We start from the raw sequence: 11111 nt of genomic DNA, 5'->3' as shown, positions 1-11111 counted from the left end.
TTGTGATGTGCTGCTTAGATATTATACCAGCGGCTTAGCGGAATGTCTGATTGCATGGCGCCCGCATCTGTGTCCAGATCATGTGATAGGACTGAGTCTAGTGCACTGAGACTTTTAGTTCCATCTCGGTGGCCACTGTCGACCAGTGTATCATATCTTTTCTTTTCTTTTAATACTGCTGTGACACTCCAGACCAAAATAACCAGTTCGCCAAGCGTTAGGAGCACCGGCTCCTTAATTCAATCAGCGTGCACTGTTTTTAGTGAAAACATTTTATTGCCAATTTATATACAACACAGAGAGAAGGCACCAAAAATTACAATTGGTACATGTGACTGGGCAAATTTATCCGGTACAGGGAATGAGATGTTGGTGAGCGAGCGACATGAGCTGCGTCGCCCAAGCGTCAGCAGGCTGCCTTGCCTACCTGCCACTGGAAGAGGACCGCCAGGATCAGAGTGGCAAGTCGCATGCCTGTGAACAAGTGTCTAGGTAAGGTACTCTGCAAGGCTCGTCCGCTTCTTCGCTGTCTGCTGTCTATAGATTACTAGATGCACACAACATGTATGGACGCAGTAACGAGCTTAGTGAGCTGATATTCAGTGAACTAAAAGGTGTGGGCTTACTCCAGATGTTAAAGCTGGTATTGCGGCCGGTGTCGTGAGCCCTAGTTTTCGTCTGACAGGGCCAAACAAGAATTTACCGCCAGAAGGGAACAATTTGGGCCAAACAACAACCACCAACTCAGAAGAACATCAGACCCCTGAAGGTGCATGGTGCGGCTCCATATGGCAACTCAGGGATGAGATGCAGATCTGTTTGTCTGGTGTTTCATTGTAGCTTGCTCCAAATAACAACCATAAGCCTGAATGACACTAATGTACCTTCAGGAAAAAGCTTACATACTCCTCTAATGGTTGGTTATTAGATGGGCCAAATAACAACTGGAAGTTATAGGAAAACCATACCTCTGAAGATACCCAGTACAACTCTGAACGAAATGTTAAGAGAAGAGAAGGATACTTTATTCATACTTGCCATATTACTGAGAGCGAGCATCACTGAACAAACTGTTTCTTAATTATAGGGCTGATATCGGGAAATGTTCAAAGAAATAGGTAAATGTTTGACAGTTTCTGCTAACTGGTCGTATCAAAACCCAAAAATATTCTATGGCCGATGGCAGCGGCAAAGCAGTTCTAGGATGCTTTGAGGCAGTCTAAAGTTTAGCCGCGGCGGTGGCCGAGCGTTTCTAGGCGCTGCAGTCTGGTACCGCGCGACCGCTGCGGTCGAAGGTTCGAATCCTGCTTCGGGCATGGATGTGTGTGACTTCCTTATGTTAGTTACGCTTAAGTAGTTATAAGTTCTAGGGGACTGACGACCTCAGCAGTTAAGTCCCATAGTGCTCAGAGACAGTCTAAATTTTATACCTTCTTTACTTTGGCCATCATGAAATGGTTCAAATGGCTCTGAGCACTATGGGACTTATCTTCTGAGGTCATCAGTCCCCTAGAACTTAGAACTACTTAAACATAACTCACCTAAGGAGATCATACACATCCATACCCGAGGCAGGATTCGAACCTGCTATCGTAGTGATAGCGCGGTTCCAGACTATAGCGCCTAGAACCTCTCGGCCACAACGGCCGGTTTGGCCACCATCAACCATTTTACTGTCCATATAATAAATCTCATCTGCTCATGTTAGTGTCTTACTAATCCAAATACCTCACTATCGTTTGCTTTGCCTTAACTACAAACCATGCTGTGCAACACTCTTCCAATTAATTTGGCTCCTCTGATGCCATTAAAGCGCCATTGGTAAACCCGATCGTTTAAAATTCTTGTTCGTGAACCTGAATTGCCTTCTAAAACCTCTGCTTGGTTTCCTCTACTGCTTACTCAATCTACAGATTAAATAACGCCAAGAAGACTCTGTAACCCTATCTTTTTCCCTTTTCAACTACTGCTTCACTCTTATGTCCTTCAACTCTTAAAACTACAGTTTCTTTTGTACGTGTTGTAAAATAGCCTTTCGCTCCTTGCGTTTTACCCCTGCTACCTTCAGAATTTCAAAGAGTGTTTTCTATTAATTATTGTCAAAAGGTTTTCCTAAATGTGCCAATGCTACAGAAGTAGGTTTGCTCTTCTTCAACTTACCCTCCTAAGATAAACCATACAGGCAGTATAGCAACACATGTTACTACACAATTCTGGATCTCAAACTGATCTTTGCCGAGGTTGGCCTTTACCAGTTTTTCCAAACTTCTGTAAATACACAAAGGAATTAATGACGTTAGCTGCCAGTAGAAAGTGATTTAAATCGGTGGGGAAAGTTGAAACTTTGTTCCCGACCGGGGTTCAAACCCTGGTTTCCTGCTTACTCGCCTGATGTTCAGACAACTGCGCCATCCGGACACAATGGGCACTGCATGGACTACCCTAGCAGTCGTGTAAATACTTTTGTCAGTGTTACGTCACTATGACGTATTAAACATATCATTCGGCAATACATCTGTTAGCATCTGTCTTCTTCGGAATAGGAATGATTATATTCTTCTTGAAGTCTGACTGTGTTAGTAACGTGTCATGTATATTGCATACCAGAGAAAATAGTTTTGTCATGGCTGGCTCTCCCAAGGATCACGATAATTCTGAAGAAATGTCAGCCACTCCAGGTAGCTTGCTTCGACTTTGATCATTCGATGCTGTGTCGAATTCTTCTTGCGGTATTGTATCTCACATCTCATCTCCGTCTGCGGTTTGTCTCCGTTATCATAATTTACTGTCCTTACATCTTTTACAGTAAAGTCGAACTAAATGCTTGCTATTAAGGACAGGATCGCCCTAAAATAAGAAAGGTGAAGTAACAATGAAGAACAATGCAGCGAAATTCAAGCTATGCTTTGATGATAGCATCTATTGCTTATGAAATAATTAAGTTGAATAGGACTCACAGACGATAGCGAAAGCTGTGATCTTTTCCATGATGCCGCGGTCCTCCACAGGAACTGTTGGCGCCGTGTAGCGACTGATTTGTAGGAGCAACCACGGGAGAGCGTAAAACAACAGCCACCGGCTTTCCTGCGAAGACGGCATTAGCAGTTAACGCCAGCCAGGCTGCACGATGTGCGTGACAATATGATGCTGTGAATGGAAGACTGAAAGGAAAGGAAGGGAAGTGGTCGGATTAAAAGGGACGTAACCCTGGGATTCTGTCTTTTTATTTAGTTTATTGGTCCTTCCTTGGTTGTCGGCATTTACACAGTACAACTGTCTGCCACGTGCGTGTGCGTGTGTTGCGGGGGGGGGGGGGGGGGGGCGGCGAAAAGGTCTACATATTCACCAAAAATACTGACTGACAATAACAACATGCAAAACATACTTGCCACACAACGTAATTGACTGGTGCACAGACAGTTGCAAACCTAACTCACAGCCCCAAAAACTATAGCATCATAACGATATAACCTATAATACTGGGTATTTTAGTTATTAATTGGGTTTAATATTGTCCATTGTGTAAAGTGTAATTTGCAACGTAAAAAAAGTTTGGTCCACAAAATTATGTTCAGCTGGATGATATCTTTGCTTATAATGTTTGGTTACCAAAGAACTAGCGGCTCTTGCGGGCACTAGTCAATTGTTCCCTGAAGACGAACCAATGAGTCGAAAACTCGTTAGGAAAAACAAAAACGAGTAAAAAAGGTAGTTAACTTGTTATTCAACCGTAGATAACAAGATTATTTAAGGTACTGAATAGGTCAGATAATAACAGTGAATGTGTGCATCCACGTTTTAGAATCATTATTACTAACATGTATCATATCACAAAGATTACTAGTACAATTTTTCCTTTATATATTTTACAGTATTTTTATGTATGTCTACAGCACTTGTTATGACCAAGCACTAAATACATTAATATATTTTCATATCTAAGCTACAGATGACAGCAACTCCTGACCCTATGAGAGTCTACTGGACATAGAGAGAGGTATCAGATTCTTCATTAGCACTTCATGCTGAATCCTTAATAGGGGACCAGCCAATAGGTGGTGTTCCACATTGGCAACTGCTTCGTTAGCTCAGTCGCAGGAGGGTATGTCACGTGGACGAAGGTGGTGTGAATGGCTTGAAAAATTCCCGTGGTTTAGTCTCATCCTGTTCAAACCGGGGATGCTTCTTCGGTTGCAGTTGGTGTTGTAGAAACAGGGTTTGGTGTGGATCTTGTCTCCTGCTGCTCTATAGGTACTGTGCTGTAACTGGCATGATGAGTTCCAGTCTTTTTGCTACTGGGAATTGCCAGATTTGATAACGTTATAAAATCCTGTATGCAAAAATATTATATTTAAATGAATACCTGTCGATACTGCTTCCTTTGCAAGTGCATCTACTTTTTCTTGGTATGTGACACCGCTATGTGCTTGAACATGAAAGGAACGATCCATGGTTTCTACACGAATAAAACTTCGTATGCACAAAGTAGCTAGGCGTTGAAAAAGTAATATTTTGACAAGAAGTTTTTGGCACTTCATTTACACAGCTATCGGTAGTTGCTCATGACATAGTTCACGTTTCCCTCAAATCAGCAATTAAATTTTTCTTAATTGATTTGTTTACTTATAAGCAGTAAAATTAATTTTGTGAAACTAGACCTTACCCTGATCATTTCGATATACTATTCCTCCATTTCATATTCTTCGTTTGCCTATTTTCCGTTGTATAATTTCTGGGCAGGGAGTCATTTTTTCACTCCATTTGACCAAAAATGGCCCCCTTGAGAGATATGTCGTGGAACACGTTGGTATTCACTGATGGCAAAATAAGAATACGTCGAAGAATGTGTGAGGATATGAGTAATGGACACTGTTCCCCCAGATGGTGTTAGTGATCCGGTGTGAGGGATGTTTGCTTGGACTGACACACAACCGTCGTCTTTCGCCAGCGACTGATATATTAATCTACCGTGGTACCGTATGCTATGGTTGATTCGCACACAGGATCCCACAGTCGAGCTGTATCTTCAGTAAATCATCGCACCGATCCATCACTTCGAGCCTGTCGGCCAACACTTCATGCCCTCTGGTTGCTTGTGACGCTTCCAAGTCGCGTGAATTCAGTCATGTTGAGCTTTCCTGGTACGCCGCTATCGAGCGATAAGTGTGCCCCGGCTGATACCATTCTCCATGAGAGTTGTGGGTGGCGGATGGGGGACAATAGATCAGTATGCACCCATAATGCTTCCAATTTGTGGCATAATTCGTCGTCAGAGAGACGTGGGGATTCACATTGCTACTAGGTATATGCATGCAATACAACTGCTCATGATGTACATGCTCCAGTGTCACTGACGTGATCACCGCAGTAATCATTCGCGGTTGACAGGTGGCAGCACTATCGGTGAAGGATATATGAATTGTGTTGAGGGGGGGGGGGGGGGGGGGGGGGGAGCGGATGCGGATAACAGCGTAGTCGTTTTAATGTGATGATACAGCGATTTATCTGACGTCGAAAACGGCATGATCCGTTGCCTTTCAGGGCAAAGGTGCGTGCATTTCTGAACCGATAAGAGTGTAAATTGTTGGCGTGCCGTCGTGGTTGAAGAGTACTGTGTGCGGCAAAATGGCGCTATCCAAAACTGGCGCCAAGGCAATTGCAGTGTGTCATAGGCCATAGATGGCGGGGGTTAACGACAGCTCCGGAGATGTGTACAGGCGCATTGATGTGCAACACTCTTCAAGCAACTAACCACGCAGAGAAACCAACGGCTGCCAGTTGTCTCCCTCAATGACCGTTCAGCGAACATTGCTGCTTATAGGCATCTGCAGTTCATGCATCAAAATTGACTGCTGTCCATCGGCGACAAAGGTTGGAATTTGCCAATACCGCAAATGGATGCCCACTAAATGCCGAAGGCGGTCGTTTTAGATGAATCACATATTATACTCCATCGATGTGAAACGTCTGAAAGCAAGCATGCTGCAAAAATCGTGAGAAGGGTTCAGGCTGGAGAAGGGAGCGTTATAATCCGAGGAATGTTTTCGCGGCAATCCGTGGATGATACCGTCATCCTGGAGGCCCAATTGATTAACGCAAGTTGAATGTCCCCTTGGCGACCATGTCCACCTCTATCTGGACTTAGTTTTTCCTCAGCTCTAAGGGCATCTACCAGCAAGACAATGCAACGTGTCACACCGTTGGCAGAGAACGTGTGTGGTTTGGAGACCACGAGAATGAGTTTACTGTCCTCCCTTGGACACCAGACTTCCCGAATTTAAACCCAGTTGAGAATCTGTGTGACTGCCTCTATCAGGCTGTACGCTCTGTGGATCCTCAACTGAAAAACCTGAAGACCTAGCTCAGCTGGACACAGCAATGCATGGCTCCGCATCCCTGTTGGTACCTTCCAGAACTGCATTGACTCTCTCCCTGCACTCGGGACGGCGCAGGCTGCAAGTTGGTTTTTCAGTCTTTTGACAAGTGAGCAAATTAATATGACTATGCAACTAGATTTATGATATTTTGTACCCAACTGCATGTCATACAATGACACTAGGTGCTAGGCATGTATAATACAGAAATGTAATCTAATAACCCTCTTCCTCCTCAGTCTCTCCACTGTCAGGTACGTCTATTTTGGTTCTGTTCACAGAAAAAGGACTTATCTGAAAAGTAGTAGTACAGCAGCGCCTCTGCTCACTCCAGATTTGTCCTCAGCCAACTCACAATTGCACGTCTCTTTCTGCTGCTACATCATGGGAAGTTTCATAAACTGTTGCTATGTTGGCAGTCTGCAATGCTGCAACATTGTCACACAGTCTGGGTGGATACTTGGCTTGCTGTGACAAGCCCATGTCATTATCTGAGGTATGTTTCATGGCAGTAAGATCCCGCATGACAGGGGACAATGTGAATGTCTTCTCAGCAGCTAGTCATGTGGGGCCAATAAATCCTCCATAAGATTGAGTATGACCCTACTGAACCTATCGATTCCGTATTCGCATGACAGTTGTGGGATTGCTACAAACACAACTAGCAAAGTCATAGAATGAAAGACGGCAGTCCTGATAGGCCTTGATACTGCCGCTGTGTTATTCTGACACATGCTGGTAATCATTTCTCCTACATACTTGAGGCATAACAGGAGTTTCTCAGTAGCAATTAAGATTTTCATATGATTACTGTTTAAGTTACCAACTGTGCAATCTCTCCTTCTATACAGAATGTAGGTGGGATTGTACAGTTGTGCTGAAGTCCTATTTATTTGCGTATTCAGTCATGTTGTACAGTTGATGGCCATTTCACTTTCGTTTAAAGCTGTCCTCATGTTGTTGCAATTTTAATGAAAAGCAGTATATTTATCACTGTGGAACATCCTTACAGTAATCTGTCTATTATAAATATAAAGCTGTGCGTGTTGTGTGTATGTCCGGGATCTCCTCACCAAACTCTTTAACTGTTGACAAAGAAACATCAGGCCTAATGGGTGTCAGCATCATAAGATTTATAACCTCTTAGCTCTAATAAGAGTGCAGATACGGGCAAAAATAAGTTTCTTCTAGCTCCTGGTATGTAGACTTCCCTGCACGACAGGCACATTCTGTGTGAACAGTATCTACCTGCTATATCAACCTGTTTGTCAAGGCAACGTGCATGACAGGGACCGAGGAACAGTTTCTGTGCCCTGACAAGTAGGCTGCCCTGCATGAAAGTTGAGTTGTGTCCAAGTAGTATCAGCCTGCTATATTCACCTGCTTTGCTTAGCAAAGGGCATACAAATGATTTTCAAGCACTCGATATGTAGCCTGACCTTATGACAAGTATGTTCTGAGAGTAGTATTGGCCTGCTTTATTGATGTGCATTGCAGGGGCTAAAGGTGTCGATGAGCATGGCTAGGGGAAGTAAAGATGGATAGAGCTCAGATGGCAGAGTGAGAGGGAAGATGAATGAATAGAGAGAAGATGGATACAAGGGGGTGATGAAAGAGGCAAGTGGAGGGTATACAGGGTTAGTGAGAAGGTGGAAAACAGAGAGGCAGAGATGAAAAGAGAGGAGGGAGGAAGATATTGTCAGATGTAGGGAGCAGAAAATATTGTCAGAGAGAATGGGTGGAGGAGATGGGGAGAGAGCGTTTGGGGAACAGAAGATAAGTAGATAGAGGGGTGAATATAAGGTGGACAGACAGAGGGAGGAAGAGATGGAGACACAGATGGGGAGGATGAGGACGAGGAGGTGTGTTCATTAGATGTGTTGAACGTATTTGTGGGCGAAGCCATGGAGAAAACGCTAGTTTTCCACCAAAATAAGTAATAAATTACTATGTAATGAAATCAATGGCTGTTGTTTTTTTGAATTCAATGTTGCTTTCCCTAGAATCAACGGCTTCACAGGCATGAAAAAGAACCCTGAACATTAACAGAAAGCGTTTGTTAGCGCATGTTACCTGCAGGAGACAGCGATGATTGTGGTTGCATGGTAGACGTGGCTCAGGTACAGCAGGTGTTTTTCTGATGACGTCATCCTCTGGCTGTTGCAGGAAGTCGGGACAAGACCTGGTGGTGTCGTAGTCAAATCTATGAACTATGTCCAGGACGGGACTTAGGTCTGGCACACAAAATAGCTGAGGAACTACAGCAATGAATTTTCTTGCCAAAAATCCTTTAATGAATATTGCGTTGTGACGGGGTGCGAGGACGTCTCGATGAAAAGTTCAATTGACAGTTTCTCATAGAGGCACAAATTTAATTTCTTGTGGACAATACACTGACTAAAAGAAATGGTAAATGTAGAGCATACAGTTGATTTTAAATTTGCTCATTGTAGCTCTGTATGGAAGTGGAGGCTCTACAGTGGGGCTCCCTCGGTATCGTATCCATAACCTCGTGACGAAGACTTGTGATAAAATGTCAGAAGAATTTTACCTCCCACTGAAGTCGTTCTTAAAGATCGAGAAACAAATCTTCCCTATTGTTATTCTGCTCAGGCATGACATTTTTTAGAATCTTCTTTGTGAAAAATTTTTCACACGCCCAAATCTTGGGATACAATATTACAGAAGCTTTAACTCACATCAGGCCATGAGTTTGATTTCTTCTCACATTAATTTCGTCTTCCACTTCTTCTTGGTCAAATGAAAAGCGTTTGTGCTATCCAAATATAGCAACTCAGTATCTCTCACTGCTAGGTATAGAACAGTACATGCTGTACCCCTGCAAATACCAGCTGTTCTTTCACAGGATGACCCCTTCTCTTACATACGTGGAACGAAGCAGCATTCGCGCTGTTTCACCCCCTCCCTTGAGCTATGAACCTTTACACTCGTCGTCTACACGCACTGCAAGTTGCTGTTCATTCCAAAGTGGAAAGGTACAAATTAATTGTCGAGTGGGCTTACTATTATTTTAGCTTATTGTCGCAGTGATACTATTGTTGATACAGGACATGCGTTTCTGTCACTTCAAAGGAGTATTAATATTTATTGCCAATATGAAAAAAAATGCGAAGATAACAAAAGCAGTCAGTCATTGTAGGACGGGATAATACGATAGGCATCTCGTGGCATGATCTGGCCAGTTGTAGTCTGTAGTGGGCTTACGACGTCAGTAGCCAATAGCTATACAGACTGACGCAGCGTGTGCCTGTAGTGCTTATAAATCCTTATAAATCTGTATGCCTGTGCCCATTGCAGGTTTATCCACTGGTGCCAGACGAGTTACGCATTAGAGTAAGCAATAAAGCTTATCGCACTCATACGCTTGCATAAAATATTTGAATAGCTAAGCCTGTTTCTACTCATCAGCCATTTTCAACAGCCCATATACTGAGTGTCAATACTAGTTAGTAACTCCCACCAATAAGAGTCTAAAATCTATTGTGTGTGTTGGATCCAGCCAACCATTTGCCACTTACAATAATTTCTTATAAATGCCTATTTCCGAGAGTGTTTTTTTTCTCCTTTATTACCCTATTTTTCTATTTTTTCACTCCATTATTTCAGCTGTTGCTTTGTTACGATACTTTTCTTGAAAACCCACCAGCGCTTTATTTAGAGTCTCAACTTTCCTGTGTTTGATAATTTCCTTCAGAAAGGTTCATTTCTTCAAGGTCTTTTTTGAGTTTAATTGATCCAGTTATATTTTTCTGTTTTTCATTGAAATACTGGAATATATGTTTGTTGGTGTTCTGCACTCCTCCATTCTTTTTTCACTAAATAAATTCCAGCGAAAATAGTACGATTCTTCTGAATTGTGTCTGAAAGGTTTTGGAGCTTCCTACAGAGCTCTCTGTCGTTCCTTAGTACTCGTATGTCTCCCATTTTCATCTACAGAGCTATTACAAATGACTGAAGCGATTTCATAAATTCACTGTAGCTCCATTCATTGACATATGGTCAGGACACACTACAGATATGTAGAAAAACTCATAAAGTTTTATTTGGCTGAAGTCGCACTTCAGGTTTCTGCCGCCAGAGCGCTCGAGAGCGCAGTGAGACAAAATGGCGACAGGAGCCGAGAAAGCGTATGTCGTGCTTGAAATGCACTCACATCAGTCAGTCATAACAGTGCAACGACACTTCAGGACGAAGTTCAACAAAGATCCACCAACTGCTAACTCCATTCGGCGATGGTATGCGCAGTTTAAAGCTTCTGGATGCCTCTGTAAGGGGAAATCAACGGGTCGGCCTGCAGTGAGCGAAGAAACGGTTGAACGCGTGTGGGCAAGTTTCACGCTCTCCCGACTTAACCCCATGCGATTTCTTTCTGTGAGGTTATGTGAAAGATTCGGTGTTTAAACGCCCTCTACCAAGAAATGTGCCAGAACTGCGAGCTCGCATCGACGATGCTTTCGAACTCATTGATAGGGACATGCTGCGCCGAGTGTGGGAGGAACTTGATTATCGGCTTGATGTCTGCCGAATCACAAAAGGGGCACATATCGAACATTTGTGAATGCCTAAAAAAACGTTTTGAGTTTTTGTATGTGTGTGCAAAGCATTGTGAAAATATCTCAAATAATGAAGTTATTGTAGAGCTGTGAAATCGCTTCAGTCATTTGTAATAACCCTGTATTTTTCGTCCGATAATCTTTAGAAGGATTTTTCTCTTAT

The 11111-nt window shown here is 43.1% G+C and overlaps 1 protein-coding gene across 1 annotated transcript in view; it reads left to right on the top strand.

Moving 5' to 3' along the window:
* The first annotated feature begins 385 nt into the window (after positions 1 to 385).
* Positions 386 to 11111, top strand: part of LOC126285193 (basic proline-rich protein-like) — a 58134-nt gene continuing 47408 nt past the window's right edge. The window contains exon 1 of the mRNA XM_049984500.1: positions 386 to 492. Within this exon, the coding sequence (XP_049840457.1) occupies positions 386 to 492 (107 nt within the window). The remainder of the gene's footprint in view (positions 493 to 11111) is intronic.

This window comes from Schistocerca gregaria, chromosome 8 (assembly GCF_023897955.1).
Source record: "Schistocerca gregaria isolate iqSchGreg1 chromosome 8, iqSchGreg1.2, whole genome shotgun sequence".
Classification (NCBI taxonomy): Eukaryota; Metazoa; Arthropoda; class Insecta; order Orthoptera; family Acrididae; genus Schistocerca; species Schistocerca gregaria.
The sequence above is the reverse complement of the archived record's forward strand: the minus strand, read 5'-3'. Positions and strand labels throughout refer to the sequence as shown.